The 20,245-nt window shown below is 37.8% G+C and overlaps 1 protein-coding gene across 5 annotated transcripts in view; it reads left to right on the top strand.

Annotated features, from left to right (window-relative positions):
* FOCAD (focadhesin) overlaps positions 1-20,245 on the top strand; it is a 92,452-nt gene that overhangs the window by 58,818 nt on the left and 13,389 nt on the right. For all 5 annotated transcript variants that reach the window (XM_059836849.1, XM_059836848.1, XM_059836845.1 and 2 more), the window contains 12 exons: positions 4,610-4,702; positions 6,591-6,679; positions 8,711-8,752; positions 10,018-10,126; positions 10,647-10,763; positions 11,120-11,358; positions 12,784-12,873; positions 15,627-15,774; positions 17,671-17,790; positions 18,667-18,789; positions 19,656-19,733; positions 20,115-20,186. In XM_059836849.1, the coding sequence (XP_059692832.1) occupies positions 4,610-4,702; positions 6,591-6,679; positions 8,711-8,752; positions 10,018-10,126; positions 10,647-10,763; positions 11,120-11,358; positions 12,784-12,873; positions 15,627-15,774; positions 17,671-17,790; positions 18,667-18,789; positions 19,656-19,733; positions 20,115-20,186 (1,320 nt within the window). The remainder of the gene's footprint in view (positions 1-4,609; positions 4,703-6,590; positions 6,680-8,710; positions 8,753-10,017; positions 10,127-10,646; positions 10,764-11,119; positions 11,359-12,783; positions 12,874-15,626; positions 15,775-17,670; positions 17,791-18,666; positions 18,790-19,655; positions 19,734-20,114; positions 20,187-20,245) is intronic.

The following is a 20,245-nucleotide window of genomic DNA, read 5'->3' as shown; positions in this document are numbered from 1 at the left end:
TGATTTTGGGAGAGGGAAGAAGTTGTAGGGGTTAATTCTTATAGTGACATTTAAAATAAGGAGTATTCTATTAATAAGAAGTCTTAGAGTTGCCTTTGAAACATTGTGGTCTGTGTAAAGCTCTGAAAAAATTCTGAGGTTGATGTAAACATCAAGAAAATGCAATTAATTTGAGATAGTAGGCATCTACTTATTTTACCTCGAAAAATCTCCAGCTGTTTGTGTTTTCTTAGTTAGGACTAAGCAGTCAGCACCATACTGGGATGATAACGTTTTAATGTCTTCAGTGGTTTGATCTATGCTCACAGCTATAAAATAGGAACCTACAGGTTGTTTATCTGTGTGTATCTGTGTATGCATAGTTGCCATTATTGCACTTGGATTTTGGCAGCTGGGGCAAGGTGAGGGGCTTGAAAATACCTGTTTCATTTTGATGAGATTATTTATGTGTAAAACTGTGATGCCTGGTATTCTGCTACCAAAAAAAAAATTATATATTTGTGCGCAGAGGAAAGATTTTCTTCTTGTATTTTGTAAAGTCTTTTAAAACATACAAATAACAAATACCTGGGTTTAGTTGCCATTCAACTGAACAGTAACAGCAGCAAAAAGATAATTTACTATTCAACCTTAATGGGCCATGCTTATTTTATCACCTAGGTGCTATTCTAGCTGAGGAATTGGATGCATCTGTGATATCTGTCAACAGGATCAGATTAAGATGTAGAGTAGTTTTTTTTGATGCTACTTGAACAGGTATTTCACAGGAGGAAGAAAATAGGATGAATAAACTGTGGTATGTTTCGAATGCTGGCTGTATTGCTCTTTAGTGGTCACTGGTACGTTGAAAGAGGAAGATCATCATTCCCCTAGAAATGGGGATCTGCTTTTTGATTATTAAAGAGAGCTTGTCAGCCTCTCTCTGGGGAGACATGTAAGTTGCTGTAGTGACAGTGGTCAGAAGTATAGGCCGTGGGTTTTCTTGATTCCTGTGGCTGCCCTGGAGCACACTGTACAAGAAGTCTCTAAATATTTCCTGTGACTGTTTCAGGTTTTGCAAGTAATGCTTCATAGAAATTCATAGAAACAATTTTTTATCAGATTCATTTAATCTGTTGTGAAAACAATTGGTAATGAATGTACCATATGCTTTGATGGTTCTGTTCATGTGTGTTTTGCATTAGAGTTACTAGGCTTTCTGCTAGCTGTCCATCTTCTTGTTCTTTACTGGAGGTGAAGAGGACAGTTCATTCTGCATGAAAAAGCACAGGGGCAGACTGCTATGGGCAGACCAGTGTGATGGATGGTGGCTTTGGCACTCTGAACTGACCCAATTTGTAGGGTTTTTTTAAAATGGAGAATGGTCTTGCCTTTGCATGTTTCTCAATATCCAAGTGCTTTCAATGTGTTGGAAATAGCACAAGTTACTTTTCCTATTTATGAGTCATATTTGCAGGCACAATTGCAAAGATGAGTTGCAAAGGTGAGTTATGCAGTACTGACTACTTCCCTACAAGTAATAATCATATTAGGCACTCTGTATACTCATGGAAGACCCATTTCCTGCATATATTTAAAGTGTGTTCAATTAGATGTGCTGAGATGATATGCATCTTTGAAAAGTAAAGTGAAAAGCTCCTTCTGTGCTTTTCTTTCCTGTTTTGGTTTTGATGTAATTAAGATACTGAAAAGTTTATTGAAACCTCATATGTGAAGTTCCTTAAGATGACAATTGGATTTTCTTGAGCAGAATTTATTGTACTGTGTTCTTCTGTGCCTAGATGGATGTAGTTATGAATATGAACTAGTTTGTGCTGGTTTCTACTACTGAATTCACTGAGCGTATTTCATCGAGTGATAAAACAGTATTCAGAAATCAAGTTTCTGACAGATTTGTTTTTCTTTTCCTCAGTCTACTGTGCTTTAGAGAAAAACATTTTTTTTCTCTCAAAGAAATGTTAGGAGGTGCATTTGGATGTATATAAAAAAGAGCCTCTAAGCAAAATTCAAAATTAAAAGAGAGGCTATTTCACTATTTCCTTGATATAGATACACAGTGCTAAGTCTTATTTATGAAATCACTGAGGTGGCACTTTATCTTCTCATATGCAAGCAGGGATATATGTCCAAATACATGTCTAAACATTTCACTGATGTAAAGGTGTTGTCCCAAACACATACAAGAGTAGTATCTCCTGTGGTTTGCCAGCATTTCCTGTCTTGCATTTTAACAACCTGGTCTATGATTTTGTGCCTTTTCAGGCAGACATGTTCTTCTGAAGCATCAGTTGACAGGCTCAGGTTGCTAGCTCCAAGTTCATGCCATTTCTTACTGCCTCAGATACCAGGTTGCAGCTCTTCCTTAAAAACCGCTTGGTTGCTTGGTCTGGCAAGTGATGTTCCTAAGAAAAACCCCACATCAATGTGGCAGTGTTCCACAAGCACTTGTCCTTAGTTCTGAATTCCCTTGAGCCTCATTCCCTGCACCTCCCCACATAGCCAATTTCTTCTTACACATAAATTGTGCACTTAAAAAACAATCTGAACTTCACTTGTCCCCTTTGCCTGTGCTTGCTAGTATTAATTACTCAACACTTTGTCTAGTTGTTGTTACCCTTGATATCCAGCAATAAATGACAAGTAAAGGCTGCTGGTTTCCTGTACTGAAATAGCAGGTTGCAGTACTGCTTTTTTGAAAATCTTCAGCACTATGTCCAGTCATTTTCAATTGTAGATGAATTTTGAATCTTCTCTGTTATGTGAAGATGTTCAGTTCCCTCTTTACTTCCTCATATTCCACATATATGCAGAAAGTTTACTGACATAAAGAGAGTTAATTAATGAAAAGCACCTCAGCAGTTATATTGTCATCAAACACATACACAAATTTTAGGTGTTCCTGGTAGACCATATTGTCTTAGATGCTTGAAATGTCATAAAGTGCCTAAAGCTTTGTAATTAATTCCTTCATGAATATTGTATATTCATACAGTATTTTGCAGGCCTGCTTTTATTGGCTTTCACAAGTGTGGATTACATGGGGAACTTCACAAATCACTATAAGACCGGTTAACCTGAATCACAGATTCATTTAGGTTGGAGAAGACCTCATTGGGACCAATCTTTAACCAGTCACCACCTTCTCATCTAGAGCATAGCACTAAGTGTCACATTGAGACATTTGTTGAACACCTTCAGGGATGGTGAATACACATCCTCCCTGGACAGCCCATTCCAATGCTTAACAGCTTTTTACATTAAGAAATTACTTCTGATATCCAGCCTGAGTCTTCCCTGGCACAGTTTGAACTATGTACTCTTGTCCTGTCCCTAACTGTCTGGGAGAAAAGACCAATCCCCACCTGGCTACACTCTCAGATGGTTGTGGAGAGTAGTAAGGTCCCAATGATCCTCTTTTCTCCAGACTACATAGACCCCAGCTCCCTCAGACAGTCCTAACAAACAGGACTTATGCTTCTGATGATTCACCAGCTCTGCTGTCCTTCTCTGGACATGCTCCAGCACCTTGGCGTTCTTCCTGAAGTGAGGGGCCCAGAAATTAATACAGGATTCAAGGTGTGGTCTCCCCAGTTCCAAGGACACAGATACAATCACTGCCCTGGCCCTGCTGGCCACACTATTGTTGATCCAGCCTTTCTTGGACACCTGGGCACATGCTGACTCATGTTTAGCTGTCTGTTGACTTGCAGAATTAGACTATATAGTCTAATGCACAAGTCAAAAATTTCAGAGTAAAGGCAGAGGGAAGACTCGACTTGCTGCAGGTTCCTCAGGAACCCAAGGAAAGCAATTCTCATTGGAACCTTGACTGCTTATAAACTTTTGGAGGAATTGATGGGCACACATGAGTAGGAGGTGTGAATATAATTTTAACTAAAATGAAGGACTAGTGTTCATTAGTCATTATTAGGATGAGGTTACCTTTTTTTTTACTACAAGTCATATTTGTGTTGTCTACAAGACGGAGTATGTTATCTTTTTTGATTGACTTTTAGAATGCTGTTATTTCTATAGGTGTATTAGTACTTATTCACAAGTCTTTCAGGTTCACTGAAAGCAGTGGGCATGGAACTTTAGGATGGTCTTTTGTTTTTTGTTAGAAAGTCCAAGTGAAGAAAGAATACTGACTACTTTACGTAGATAATTAGGGCATAAAATAGAGGGGAATAAGCAGGAAGACTCAGGAAAATAATGATACAGGGGTAGGTCAGTTATTTATCTGGGTTAACAAATCTGCTTTTAGAAACTTCTAAGATCTTCACAAACTATGAAGAAACATTTGCCAGTGCTGCTACATGTTTGCTTATTGCCTCATAGAGTTCCACTGTCTCTCTGAGTTCAATTACTTGTTGCACCGCCTCAAGCAATCACTTTTGACTGGCCTGGGTAATGAAGTTGAAAGTAACTTGGTGTGGGTAAAATCAGAAAGGAGAATAAAGTACGTGATCATTTTAATTTCCTACAGCCATGTGTAATGGCCTGTGGAAATAAGCGAATGTTTGTCTGCAAATCATAGACTGGAGAACATAGATTCTGCATATATTTGACTTAATGTAACTGCTTCTAACCTTTCTGGTGTGTTGCACAGGTTAATATTCAGCCTTCTGAATGGCACCACTCCATACTGCTGCCACAGACCTGGTTAGGATTTATGAGTCGAACCTACAATGCAGTCCTGCAGGTAATTTTGAGGTATATATTATTGTGGACATAAATGCTTATTCAAATGGTATGGGTTTTAATTTTACCAGCAAGAGCACTCATATAAGTTACAAAAAAGTAAAGCTTGAGGTGCTTGATTATAACATTATAAAAAAGAAATAAAAATGAGTGTTCACCTACTGACAGCACAGTCTGGGATACTTTGTAGAAGTGTAGTTTCTATTTACAGTTCAGGTTCATGCAGGTTTGTTCATGTGTCAGCTTGCAGAAAGTGTCGATTTTTAGAATTTTTAGAAGATGAAATTTTGGCTAGAGCTCTAACCTATTGCTTGGATAGGAAATTTGAAATAGTAGTACCATAAAGGAGACAGAAGCTATCGAGGGGTGATTCATTAAAAAGAACTTCCCTTAATCAGCATGTCATCCTGCTAAACTGTAAGAGACTCCTCTTTCAATTTTTTCAACTCTATCTAATGATTAAGAAATATCTTAAATTATCTCATTAGGTTAGCTGACCTGGTATCTCAACCAATGTAATATAATTTGATTTTCAACAGGAAAATTATCTAAAAAAGGTTTAGCAAATAGCTTCCTTCCAGAATGCTCTCTTTGTGCTACTGGAAGGGCTTAATTGTTTGTATTTCCTGGCCACATCAGCTGTTTTCAGCGCGAGCAGCTCAGGTTGCTGAACGAATTCTAGAAGTTTTGCTCCTTGTTTTGCTATGCAGCAAAACATAGGCTTCTCTCACATTTTCAAAACAATTTTTATCTTGACCATCAACAAAATGTGAGATCCTGTACCAAGCCAGCCGCATTACAAAACAGGGAGCAGCTATTCAAATTGCAGGTTTAGGTCTTGCGAGACATTGTCTCTTGCAGTTAATTACTTTCCTCTTTTGCTTCCCTTCCAAGACAAGATTTCACAAGAAGCTTAGCATGTAGCAGATTTTTTCTAAAGGATCTGTAGGATTTCTTGCCATTTTACAGGACAATAGAGCCTATGTTTGTTGCTTCTTACTTAATCCTTTCACTTTTGTAGTACATTTCCTTGGAGGTGGCCAAAAGAGGCTAAGATGAGTAGTCTGGATAGTACATAATTCAGTGTTTCTGAGTTGCTATACTGCCTTCTTTTTAGTCAGTGTGTTGATGTACTCCTTTAATCTCTGTGGAGGGTCACTTTTTGAGTGAGACCTGGATTTTCAAGATTGACTGTGTTGTATTTTCAGGTTGGTATGTATACCCAAACTACAAGCATTTAATACCAGAAAAATACAGCATATGTGCCTGTATTTTTTCATTTAAGGCTTAGTAATCTGCTAAAGAGCAGGAAATTGACAACCTAAACAAGTTAAGTTATAGTTCTCTTGATTGGTGACAGAATGTTAAAACAAAGCTGCTTTAGATATTTTTAGATAACATATGTATGTTATAACATGTTACAGCATGTTAGAGGGCAGAATCCATATCACCTTTTTAAACGTAGTGGTGTAGGAAATCACAGGGGGTTCAGAGTTATGTAAAGTAAAAGAATGAAAAATTCTGTCTTAAGTAGTGCATCAAGAAAGCAGTGTTTTGCTGTTAGAATCCATTTTAGCTATCAGATGTCTAGAGCTCAGTCCCTGCTTGTTGTAGCCCTTCCCAAGGGAACTTGGCTCTGCATGTACTAGATAGATGCCTCAGTATTTGTCGTTAATGCCATCTGCAGTTTGTTTTTCTTACTCAGAACAAAAAATAATGGATTCTTCTCTATAATATATTGTATATTATGGTGGGATCCCCTTTGCAATGCAGCAAGATCACTTTTGAACTAACCCTTAGGTTTGGTTACCTGAGTATTCTCTGAAGAAATCTTATGATGTAAATAAAGCTTGTAAGATCCATTTTTGACTTTTTTTGCAATTCTGCAGGGGAGGCTGGCAGAGCTGGAGATGCAGTTAAAGCATGGAAAAGAGGATCCTGAAGAGGTGCAGTACAAACAATTTACAGCCTGGCTATGGTAAGGAAGTGCCTGTGTGCTCCTGACCACTTGTAGTGGCGAGTAAGGGGACAGAGGAGGACAAGGGTTTAAAGCCTTTAATTTTGCAAGTTTAAAGACTGTATGAGCACTAATGAAAAAAAAAAAAAAAAAAACTGAAAGTGAACAACAGCCAGCTGCCAGATACAGTGACCATGGTGGGAGAGGGGAGTGGAAAGAAAGAATATGTAAGGATTTCTGTATGCATGGGGAAAACTTTGTAGGGTGAGCAGCTGGAAAGAGTGAAAGAATTCAGGAGTTTTATAGGATGCTAAAGGAGAAGGATTATTCAAAGATAAAAATTTTCTTCTTGAGAGTTTAATGAGCTATGTCACTGAAAATACCTTGATGAAAGAAATGCAAGTCACAATCTAATGTATGTCATGGTGGACTGCTGCTAAGTTACTATTATTGAAGGTGAGAATGTTGTTTAGAAGCAAGCACATGATGCACACCCTGGTCCATATTCTGCACTAATTCTGTTGCAGTCAGGTGAGAAGTGTCTCTCTGTCAGTCAGGATTTAGCCATGTACATGCATGGCCAGGAGAAGGTGTGAAGTGGGAGGCTTTACAAGAGAAAAAACTATCTATCCATGGACAGTATAAATATCTGGGTTTATGCTTGTTCCTAAGTGTATTGGAAGCAAAATATGCACAAAGCCAAATGCTTTTTGTGTGTTTCAATCTGAAAGGTGTGTTATTAAGCCCCACTCAAGAAGAATTCAGAATTTGTTCTGAATTCCAGCTAATTCTAGAATAGTGGCTTGCATTTTAAGATCCAGAATGCTGCAGTGTTGTAGAAAGGATACTTTATTAATGACTGATCTTTTTCTTGATAGGGTATAAAAATGCCTGTAGCAATGCTGCTTTTGTAGATTTCTCCTGAAAGAATTTCTGCTCTTTATTTCCTAAATAGTGATAATGTAAGCTATGCCAAAAATGCAGGAAATTGACTGGAGCCCAGTAGTAGCTTTAGTTTCTTTTCCAGTTCACAGTTATTTGCTTGGTTCCTCAGGGCCCTAACTTCAGCAGCCATTAAGCATTTTTTTTGCTCACTAGGGCTAACCTAATTGTGGACAATGTGGTATAAACTTTAGTGTTAATCCTTTATTGTGTAAATTTTGCAAATTTTTTTGGTGCAATTTTACTTTGGTGTTTACCAACTTCTAAGTGCTTCTAGTGTGGTGGCTTAGAAACTGTGGGCAAAAGCAGTGTGATTGTGAAGGAAGATCTGGGTAGGTTTCTTTAAAAGCTTGGGTGTAACTGAGAATTATAACATACAGCTCTGCTTTAGGAGACATGCATTTTCAGTCTAAAGTTGGTTTTTTTATGTGGAATGACATTCATGGCCAAGACAGAATTTTGTGGTTTAGATTAGAGGATCTCTCTCCTCATCCACATCTTTCAGTGTAGGAGATTGATTGCATCTCTGCTTCAGTCTTGATATGAATGCAAAAGGAAACAATTGAAAACAAGTAGCCTATTATAAATCAATAATGTGTAAGAAATTGTAACCACTCCTATGGCTTTAATTTAAATTGATTCAGGTTTATATACCATGTCATAGCATAACTGCTTGTAGTGTAGAAATAAAGTAAGTGTAGAATAAATTGTAATGGTTGTCCTTTATAAAGCATTCAGATTTCATTATGCTAGAACGCAGTACAATTATCTGGAAACTAATGCGTTTGGTGTGCTCAAAAAGCATATTTACGGCTATTGCATGAACCAGCACTTAACAAAAAGTGGTATTAAGTCAAGTAAGAGTCCTTTGTAAAACACTGGGAGTGCACATGAGCATGAAGAAACTTGGGGTCATGCGTTGATTTTTTACAGATTAAATGCTTGTAATTATTTTGCACTAAGTGTTCTGATTGGCTGATACAGTTGTTAACTTAGAATAGACTCATGAAAGACAGAAGAGGAATTTAGCTGAGTCACACTCAGCTAAATGTTTTACACCATGTTCATAATGTAATGAATATGATGTAAATTCTTTCTGTTCTCTTGCAGGGTCAGAGATATGTTGACCGATGTCATCAAAGGTGCTTCCAAGTAAGGACTGATAAATTACTACAGATGATGTTTTTTTCCCCATATTTTCAATAAAGAGTGGGACACTGCACCTTTTCCTCCTAGATCTTTTTAAGATGATTTTTACCCTCATTAAATTTAAAGCATCCAGGTTTCATGAGTGTGTGGATTTAGAAGCTTCTCTCTGAGGTACATAATAAAATGTTGCCTTTTAGAAGCTTAGGAAATTATATAAGGCAAATGATACTGAGAGACTTCAAAGAACTGAACTAAGTACCTTGTAATAATTTGCAAGTACCTCTTGCCTGAGAGGAGGTAGTTTCACTGTTCCAAATGATGACATTCCACTAAGACTTGCGTTTCTTGTTTTAAAAAACAAAATAGAAATCCAGAAAATACTTTTACTGTGATAATGACATCTTAGGATCTAGAATAAGAGCCAGATTGGCAGTAGATATATTTTCACAGCAGCAGTCAAGGAAGTTTTTAGAAATGGAGGAGAGCAGCAGAGAGTCTGCTGGCCTGTAAGTGGTCTTATACAGTCATATTGTTCAGGTGCTTTTGTAAAATAATGTAAGAGTTCCATCAGGATAATATTGCAGTTTGTTTTTCTGGGAATGACTAGAATATCCACATACTTCCTTATACAAAGCTGAACACAGTTATGTTTTCCCTGGTTTTTGTCAGATTTTCTTTCTTGATTTCCTTAAAGTTTTGCACTGTCTTAGAAATGTTGAATCCTATCATTCTCCATAGGTAGTGTTTTTGTAGTGTAAGGAAATAATTCAAAACTTTTTTTTTAAGCTGATAATAATGGCTGCTCTGCTAAATCTTCTCATGCTGTGAAGTGGCATCTTGCAATGAAGTGGCATCTGCCTGTCCAGCATTCTCCATTTGAAGATGTTTTTGTTTTGTCCTCTATGGAAATGCTACTATTAAGACCAACTGCTGCATTTCTGTGAGTGCTACTTGCTCTGCAGGGTAGCAGTCCTTTTATAGTGGAAGAAAGCTTCTGTTTTTATACAACTTTGTGTGTGCTAGCCTGTATATAAAAGACAGGCAAGAAAAAAAAAGACTGAAACACTTCTTCCCTCCATTCTTTCTCTAATTCCTGAAAATGAAATGTAATAGGTTGCAGCTGAGCTAGAAGAGAGCCCTATGAGCTTGCTAGGGGCAAAGACCTTCCCTCCTGGATCGCCTGTAGCATAACTTTTCTGCTTTGAGATAAATGTTTTGTTGCCCGCATCTCTACCATGTTTCTTAACTGTTTTCCTTTTTCTGTTCAGAGACAGCCCAGTGGTGAAAGGAAACTCTATTTTTGCTTTAACTGGCCTTGCGGTTGCTGTAGCCAAATATGAAAGCAGCCTTTCTTCAGACACTGAAGAGGTGCCTGAGGTGAGTGAATCTGGGAGAGGGTCCCTTCTCTTTGTGGGTCCCTTCTCTTCGTGGAATACAGAGAAGTATTCTGACCAGGTGTTTGGGAGGCTGGTAAGTGCATGTGAAGTACTTTACATTTTCAAGTTCAAATTTCATCATACTCAGTGAATGCCGTCTGTCAGATTCTGTGGTACCAAAGCAGGTAGAGTATGTATGTGCCTTGTCACAAGAAGCAAAATGTCTAAATGGTCATGTATTTGACCATTTTGACAGATGAGATAGAGGTCACTCTAAAGACACTGAAAGCTAGCCAAACTTTTTTCAAAATTTCATCATTTTTGGCTCCACTGAATAGTACTTGATAAAAAGTAGTGTCTGGAGAGCCAGCACTGACAAGTAAATGATGCTGCTTACACTACATAGGAATGACAAAATAATCTCATTCATGATGGATCACAGCTGGAACATAGGTGAGCTGTTTAGGTAGAAGTTGCTTTAAGAAAAAATAATGATGACTATTTGGGTTTGATTTTTATAGACTGAACCTGATTTTATTCCTATGAAACACTGGATTTCCATGGTCACAGAGACCCTCTTGAGTATTGTGAATAGCCGCTACCAGCCTAAAGGTCAGGTCTTCCCTTGGTTCTATCAGGTATGTGCTGTGGTACTGAAGGCAAGGCAATATATCTATATTTCATACCTGGCATTCTAATAATAAAGTTTCCTGGTTCTGTTTGAGCTGTAGTAGTTGGGGTAGGGGAAAATCAAGACTCTTCTTGCTCTTGTTAATTTTCTTTCATTGTACTTTCTGTTTATATTTGTGTTTGCTTGAAGTTTTTGTCTTTATTATCAAAATGGTAAAAGCCACATGCAAGGAATGTCAGATTGTAATGCATCTGTGCTGCTGTTTGCTCTGTAGGTGTTTATTTTAAATTCCTCAAATGCTGAGTGTTATTGCCTGGAAAAGGCGTTAAGAGAAAAAAAATGTTCTCTTTTGTGTTTTTCTAGAAATCTTACTCAGGTGAAAATACTGCTAGTATTATAGCTCGATCCTGTGCAGCCACAGCTTTGTCTCTCCTGGTGCCCATTTTCATTGTATCATGCAAGGAGAAGGTTGAGGAGGTCCTGAGTATGCTGACTGACAGGTTACCTGGAAAACCAAATGCTGACGAATCTCAAGCTGTTCAAATCCACATGGGCCTTGGTTTGGGGATGTTCATCTCACGTTTGTATGAAGAAAAAGTCAGGTGAGAACTATCATATTTAACGTAGTTGCAAAGGTAACTTCCTTCTTCTGCATGTGGCCTTAAGCTCTGAGGAATTAAAGTATTTACAAGCCATAGGCAAATGATTCTTAAAGGGCTTTGTAATGTTTCTTAAATGGTGCCTCTTATTATCAGTCTCCCCCCAACCCCCACTTTAGCCCCCTCTAGAGCTATCCTAGGTGTTTTGTCATTCCTTCAGGATAAGTGACTAATTTTCATAATATCCTAAGGTACAAAGTGCAAGCAGTCAGCTAGAAGAACGACAGATATTCTTTTAAATGGGACTAGCTACACTGGAAGACATAATTGTGAAATAATACACAACTCTCATTGGTTCCTTTGTAAGTGGTGCTCTGGACATGGGACAGTGTTAACTTACATCATGTGAGTTACAAATGTGAGGATGGAAGCAGTGTAAAGAACTGTCTTTAAAGCATGCTGTTACAGCTGTGTTGGCAGCACAGAGGTGTTCTGAGGTTGTTAGAAAATGCCTCCTTTTCAGAAAGATTGGCCTCAATTGCAAATTGCTGGTGATTCTAGAGAAATTAAGAAGTAGGTTTGACTTTATATTCCTCCAGAGTTTTGACTGCAAGGGATTTTTTCTTCTTGTATACCCATTAAAAAATGTTTAATTAGTACACAAGCACAGGTATCAAACAGATTTGATTGGCAGTTGTTAATTTGCTCAGCGAAGCTAATGTTTCTAAGGCACCTGATTTTGTTAAAACTGAAGCATTGCTGAGTTTTAATCTTCATGCTTTGGTGTCTTGATGCCTTGCTGCCACTGACTCAGCCACTTAATTTGGGAATGGACTACCTTTGGATGTTTAGTCAGTGGGACAACTGAGCTACATACAAGCATTAAAAGACTCTTAAAGAGAATGGAGTTACATCAGCCCAGTATTTTGGAGTATGAGAATCAATATTTTGGGGGTTTGTGTTTGTTTCATTTCTGTGGTGAGGGGTGTTTAGTGAAGACATTTTTCTAACCATTTCTTGCAGACCATTTTTACTCTTTCACTGCCCTGCATGGTTTGAAAGCATAATCTCACACATTCTTCAAAGCATTGTATTGCAACAAATCAAAACTCATAGGAATGTAGCTATAGCTTATATCAGATTTTAGCTCTAGTTTACATTAAAGATGTCCTGTTCATTATGAAAATTGAGTATATGTTTTATAAGAGGGGTGTCCATATGACATCTTTGGAGTGGGATGTAAATGTGTCTTTTTTATCAGCAAGTTGGACGTTGAGGTGGAGAGAGATTGAGAGAGCTAATCGTGTGAAATGTCATGAATTTTCAGCTTTTGAACCTGTCTAGCTGAGATGATGTTTTATCATCATCTCTCTCCTACTGTCAGGCATTGGATCTTTCTTTTGTTTCTGTCTTGGTTTGGTTTTGTAGTGATATACCTGGTCAACAGATGAACTTCGTTCTGATGAAGTCTCTGGATGTGTTGGAGAACTGCTGCTTTGACACCAGTCTGGAGTACAAGTGAGTTTCCTTTATTACTAGTGATACTTTATTTTGAACTACACCTTTTTAATTCACACTTTCTTCCTTAATTCTACATAGAAAAGTATAGGAATAGGACAAGGAGACAACAGGTTCTGAGTACTTCCATATAATCACCAGCTCAGACAGGCTGGAAAGGCCCTTTGGAGGTCCACATGCTCCCTGAAACAAAGTCAGTCATAGACTTTGTCTACATTGCTTAAGTTTTTACAGTTAAAACTTGAATCTCCTTAGACAATAAAACATGTGTCAGTTGCCATGAGACAGCTAACATAGCATGGCAGGATGTTTCTTCCACAGTAGTCATTTCTCTTTCAAATCAGGGAAGGAACCACAGTATCTTGAGTGCCTCAGTGTGGGTGCATAAGGTTTTCTTTCAGTTTGAGCATTACTCTGCCCCACTCTTCACTGTTGAAAGGAAACAGCAATAATTCCCATTTGCCTTTCCCCTCCTTTCTCCAGTGCACTTTCTGAAAAGCTCTGAGGAGTCATAGCTGTGCACCACTGGGCTGCAAACCTCTATAGCTTAGTGAGGATTTCTGTTGGCTTTTGAGTCGCACAGAGTGAGACACAGAGACTCTACCAGCTGCACCCCTTTGTCATGCCTATTGCTGCTGGTTTGTGAAGCTTCTTAGCTGTAGATCAAAGCCTCAGAGAAGAGCCAAGCCAGACTTCTCTGGCAGCAAGAGGTTTCCAGAAGAATATGAAACAATGGCAAGCAAGAGAGGGAAGATTGAAGAGGGGGTAATTTTTTGTGATCTCTATGGTTTTTAAAGGTTAAGAGGAAGTTGGTGTCTAGTAAAAGTTCTCTTTGTGAGCAAAGAAGTAATGTAGAGCTGTAAATGTTGTAGAGTTGTCCAAATTTCACATTTCTACTTGTAAACTGCTGTTCCAAAGGAAGGTCCTTTCCAGCCTTTTTATCCAGTGTGACACAGGCGTGATCAGCCGTGAGGCATGAGCATTTTCACCAGTGTTTCACTCCTGCTAAATCGGTGATTTTCTTTCTCACAAAAAATAGGCTGACAGTGTTTAAAACATAGGTCTGCTGAGCAGTGCAGGTGTGGGAATCAGTGCTGTTCAGACTCAGGTTGCCCCTGGTGGAAGGCAGGACTCCCTGCAACCTGATGCTCTGGCAGTAAAATACTTAAAACGCTTTAGGAAATCTGAGATATCATGTAGATGACATTTACCTAAATATTCATTTTATGTAGCTGACAAATAAGGTTGCCAAGTGAGAACAATTGTTAGTTACAAAAAGTGGAGCAGAGAAGGCAAAGTTTTATTATTGCTTTAGTGTCTGATTATGTTTTAAGTCTTTATTAAAAGTGAATAACATGAAATACTATAGCTCTAATGAGAAACTGTTTTCTTTCTATGTAGTTTTGTCAACAAGCAGTAGTGTAAACTTAAATTTAGAACTTGTGTATATAAGCCATATCCTTGTTTTATTGGCTAGTCATTAATTCAGATATACCAGTTGCTTTAAAAAGTTTGTTTGATCTTTGTTGGAAAAAAATACCACTCCTAAGACACCCCTCTATGTCTTCTAGCCATGCTCAATCATCCTTAATCCCCAGTTACTGTAAAACATTATCTTAAAAGTACAACCAAAGTTATTCTCAGATGTCTCTTTTTTACCTAGTGAGTAAAAGCAGCAGGTTTTTTTTTCTTGCTATTTTTAAGTTGGATAGGAGAAGCTTAGGAGAATGCCTAAGATCCTAGCCATGCTCATTTGACTGCTCACTGCTTGCTACAAGCAGTATCAGGGAGATGTGCATGGGGGAAAAAAAACATCTACAAATAAGAGCAACTGGGGATGTGTGCCAGTGAGAGATCACCTTCAGAGCAATAAGTGTCTGCTATGTTTTAGTATCTCATGATGGAAGCCAGAACTGTCTGGAAGTTTTCTGACAAACCTGATGACTTGGAACTTGTTATGGGAGCAGAGATGCAGAATTTAGTAAAAGATATTTGGTCCAGAATGGAATTTCGGAACAAAAATCTGAAAAAGAGGTGGAGACTTTGGAGATGTTTATGCCAGCTGCCCTATTAAATTATGTCCTTTGAAACTATGTTTTTGTTGCAATTTTAAGTAGCCTCAGGATCAAACAGTTAGTTATGCTGGATATGTCTGCCTTGATGGAGCTGCTCCACTGTAGTGTATGCAAATTTTAGTACATACAAATTAGAATGCACACCTGACCATTCCTGTTAGGAAATGCAGGTGAATACCTTAATTTCTTACCTAGCTAAGCAGCCCTCTGGCTTAATGACTAATTTCATTACTTTTGCAAACAAAACAACTCTTGAAGGAGTCTGACAGCAGCAGATGCTAATACACACAGTGCAATTAGTATGTTTAATTGGGATTTCCTAGTTTATACTATCAGGACACACTGAAATTTGGATTGATAATTCCTTCATACTAGTTTATGGCGCTTGTTGTTGGGGCTACTGGTTCTTCAGAGAAAGAAGGAATAATGAGGCTCTATGTGTAGGACTTATTATTTAAATAAATACTTTATTGTGCTCTTCTTTCATCTGGTGTTTCCTGAAAACAATGTGTGAAATAAAAACCATTCGCAAAATTGACTGTGGTAATAAATTATCTACAGGGCTAGTTATCAGGCAAGGCCAAGAGGTCTTCTTACCCACAAGCTTTATTGGGATTTAAAGGGAGTTCAGAGCAGCCAAACCATACTTAATCTTTTCTCTTTTGTTTTCTCTTAAAGCACTGGATGTATTTTAGGAGTAGGACTTGTTCTTTCATTTATGAGTCACAGTAGCCAAACAGAATCGCGAGTGCATGTTTCTGCTTCATTGCGAAAACTCTACAAATACCTGGACAGCAGTGAGGACCAAAGCAGAGGAGTCCAGGAGGTATGACCTATTTTATCAGAAATTTTAAGTCTTCCTTTTATTTTGTTTCTTCCCTTTAATAATTATAGTCTTTTTGCTGAAACTTTTTTTATCTGTGATAATTGAAGGTTTAATTTCTACTTTTTCTTTCATAATATATGGGCTTATGTCTGCTGCGGAAAAAAAGTGTTAATAACAGCAATAATAAGAATAGAATCTTGTAAAAACATTAAGGAACTGCCTGAAAACATAACAGACATGGTTCTTTAAAGGTCTTCTTTAATTCCTTAACCCCAAATTAAACTGTTGAAAGTTGGATCATGAGTAACTGTGAATATGGATCTCTTACATACAGTTGTTTATTGCTCATCTGATCTACTAAAAGCAGACAACAGGTTACTCTCAAAGAGAACTTAAATATTGATACTTCATCCTTCACTATGCCTTCTATATGTTTCTTTGAAATTTTGTGTCACTACCTAATGTGAATCTTTTACTTGTGCATGCTGCTACAGCCCCATTTACTATTTTCTTTGTTTTGAACACTGAACCTGAGCTCTGCATTTTAGGGAGCTTTTTCCCAGGATACGTCCTGTAAGATTTGACATGGTCCATGTACTTAGCCTATAACTCTGCTGAGGTAAAACTTGAGAATGAAAACTGATGAAATTCAATTAGTTTGCAACAGAAAACAAAAATCAGAACAAGCAGATGTTTTGTACAAGAAAAGCAACTCTGTAGATGATATATGTAAGCCTGGAGCAGCTGAGCAGTTGAGTAATCTTCTGTTTTCCTACAGGAAAGAGTCAATAGAGTCAATAGAGATTGATAGTATTATTCTTATCCCCCTGTTGGTAATGTTCTGAAAGCTCTTTATTAAACATCTTCTTCTATGGGGTTTTATTTTTTTGGCAGTACATACGTGTTGGGGATTAGCCTTTTGCAACTTATGGTTCATGCATTAAAATTACTTACAGCTATGAAATAATTTATCTGTCCCCAGAGATCTTCAAATGCATTATTGAAATTAAACTGAGTTCAATACAGCAGCTTCTGAGATGAAAGGCAGCAGCTGTTTAACATCATGAGATAGTTTGGGATGAAAAAGAAAACCTATCCTTGGCAGTTAAAACCTCTGTAAGGATTTGTAGAGATGAGTAAAATTTGGGCAGCACTCTAGGATGAATGCTACTATATGAGATGCACTATATGAGAAGCAAGAGGCTCTTTCAGAGCTGTAGATGACTTGCATATAACCCAGTACTTGAGAAGTAATTCTGGCCTGCTACAGCAGAAGGTACAATCTGCATATTACTTGCTACAGGTCAAATTGATGTCAATCTTGCACAGTAGGTAGGTGTGCTCTGCTTCCCTCAGAGTCATGTGTTGTTCTGCTGCTTAACTTTGGTACAGAGGAGGTTAGACATTTGGCACACTTGCTTTGTTGTTAGTTCAGACTTCACTTACTTATTCTCCATGGCTAAGGCAGAAGAACAGAAAAGCTATGTTGCTGGTGTCCTGCAAGGACAGGAGGCTGGTGTTGTGAGCTGTGTGTGACAGACAGTTCTATGTGCTCATTTTCTCACCTGGTGGACCTGCTTGTAGTCCTGATGGGAGCACAACATGCTGAGTATGCTTACATAAGTAATGATCAGATACTTGTGTTTAGAGAATAGTTACATTTGTGTGGAAGGTCAGGAGTTTGACCTCTGTAAAACCAGAAGTATTTCCAAGCTTTGGTTGTGTTTGTTTAACATTATTAGCATCAATGAAGAATCTTTCAGAGAGGGAATAAATATCTGAAAGTATAAACTGAAAATGTTACATCTTTTCTATCATGCTGGCACATTATTCAATGTGACCCTTGCTATGGTGAGCTTGATTAGACACTAGTTAGTGGAATAAAATTTTTTTCAGGTACTTGCCTATTCCGTGGCCTGTTCCTGTGTCTCTGCTTTCAGTGTAGGAATCATAGAAGCAACTGAGGCTGAGAAGGCTATGAGCAAACTACGGACCTTAGCAGAAAATAATCAGCAGGTAATAATTCTGTATTTGGGCTTTGCTTCCTCTCTTTCTCTCTTTATCTATTTAATATTGGCTACTGCTTTTCCCAAACTGTAATTCAAGACAATTATATTGATCTACTTTCATCATTAACTAATACTGTTTAATGTATTTTGCATACCACACAATTACTAAGATTACCACTTGATTCATTAATGCATATGGCACTTACTCAGAAATAAAAGCAAGTTGTATGTGTTTGATTGCATTTAGAAGAGAAATTGTTACATTTGATGTCTTTAGTCCCTGTATCCTGCCAATTTTTGTCTCTTTTATAGCATATTTCTATAAATTATTTTGTTGATGGGAAAAGACATCAACTGTGCTGTTCTGAATTTTTGCTGTTCCTGAACCACTGACAGTGCATAACCATAAACATAGCCACAGCTTCCTACAGGTGTGTGTTTCATTCCTAGTGTCCTAGGATACCCCTCAAATTGCCAAAAATAATCTCATTATTTTAGTGCAAGTTCTTTTCTGATTAATGCTTGCCAGGGAATGAAGGAGCTGGGGGAGGCAACCATTTTGAATCAAAGCCTGCTATTACATTAATCAACTGTTCAGAATGTTTATCTGAAAAATAGGAAGTCAGAGCTAACTACCTGTGCTAGAGCTCTTTATCTTCATATCAGAAAATCTGCTCTAAAACCAAGGCTCTGTGTGTCAAAGATTTAATCTCAGAAAATCCCATGTCACTTGAAATAAAGCATCTGGTATTCTAGACAGATACATTACCTCTAATTGTGGGGAAATAATAAATATGTGAGTAATGTTCCAATAATAAATGTATGAAAGAATACAGACTCATTTGTAAAATCTGTTTTTAATAAGTTCTTTTTCACCTTACAGACCTACAGTTTTGCTTTAGCTTTAGGTGCAATAGTACATGGATTGTCAGCTTGTGGTCATGGGAAAGCTGAAGACCTGAGTAACAAACTAATTCCAGCCTGGATAAAAATTGTACTTGCAGAGGTAAAGGAGTTTCTGTGCATATCCTGGGTTTTGTACTTGTTTTGTTGGTTTAGGGTTTGGGTTTTTTTTTTTTGCATGGGTGGGGGTGGAGGAGGTGGGGAAGGGATGATGTGCAGTTTAAAATTAACACTAGGAACGTAATTTTCCTTGCTTCTTGCAAGGAGTGATGTTAGGAAAAGTTAGGACTATCTAAATATGCCGTTTGATTGATATTTGGAAGCAAGAGGATAATTTTGCGCTGTTTGCTAAAGGGAAAAAAAAAATCCCTGTTTCTCTTCAATTTGGATAATTTATGAGAAATGCTTATCTCAATGAGGTCCTAATTTGGACATGTTCACTAATTTGGAACAGTGCCCAAGGATAAAGTCTAGGCTATTAAGTGAAAATGTCTTGTGAAATCAGGTGCTGCTTGTCAGAACTAGAAAAAAGAAGGGTGAGTATAGTGCCTTTGTCATTACAATTATTTCAATTTATCTGGAAAAGTTAGGTGTTCCAGATAAAACTCTAAACTTACATATTAAGACTGCAGCTAAAGGTAATTATCAATAAAGAAACTGGTTTTGAGTTGAATTGCACTGGTACATTTTGTGGAATACATATTGAGCTAGGAAAAAAAATTGATTTGTCAATCCATGATGAATTTAAGATTTGGAGGAGTGAGGTGGAAGCTCTATATAAAGCTTTCATTCATCAAGAGAGGGATTAGTATTATCTACCATGCTGGAATCTGACCTGGAAAGGCAATTGGGATTAGAGGTGTACTAGTGATAGTAGTCATGTTTTTTAAGTTGGAAGAAACAAGCATTTTGTCCTACAGTAGTGTTGTGTCATCACATTGGCTCACTGGTCCTGAATTATGCTTCCAGGGTTCTCCAACAATGGAGCGTCTGGCTGCTGTCAGTGGGCTGGTTGCACTGGTGGGCTCTGAAGGAGGCATGATACAGGTCAGAAAATGCAAGTAAATGGTGCCTTAATCTCATGGAGAAATTTGCCTAGAAGGCAAGATGGGATGCATCTTCCCATTCCTACAGTAGTGGCTGTAAACCAGGACATCACATTTTTGCAATAATTTGTGTTGGGTATGAACCAAGCAACATTGAATTGCAATGAGTAAAATGGGACTTGTTCCATTTTGCCATCATATGGCCCATGTGCAATGACACTGGGGAAAAGTTTTCAGCCATGTAAGCTTTCTCCTTTTCTCTCTCCCACTCCCAGAGAAAGGCATGGGTGCAAATGTAATCTGTTTTCAGAATTTTTTCTCTGTTTGTTGCTAGTTTTTAATCTCTTACAAAATTAACCTTTTTTTTGTTTTTCTCTTGCAGCTGAAATCTGAGAGCATTCAGTCCTCACAGTTTCAAAGTAAGCTGAATGAAGTGATCAGAACCCTTACACAGGTAAGAAGGTAGCCTCTGTTTTCTCCTTTGGATAATGCACTAGCATACCTTCACACCTT

This window comes from Haemorhous mexicanus, chromosome Z (genome assembly GCF_027477595.1).
Source record: "Haemorhous mexicanus isolate bHaeMex1 chromosome Z, bHaeMex1.pri, whole genome shotgun sequence".
Classification (NCBI taxonomy): Eukaryota; Metazoa; Chordata; class Aves; order Passeriformes; family Fringillidae; genus Haemorhous; species Haemorhous mexicanus.
Note: the sequence above shows the minus strand (reverse complement) of the source record. Positions and strands in the feature narration are given on the sequence as shown.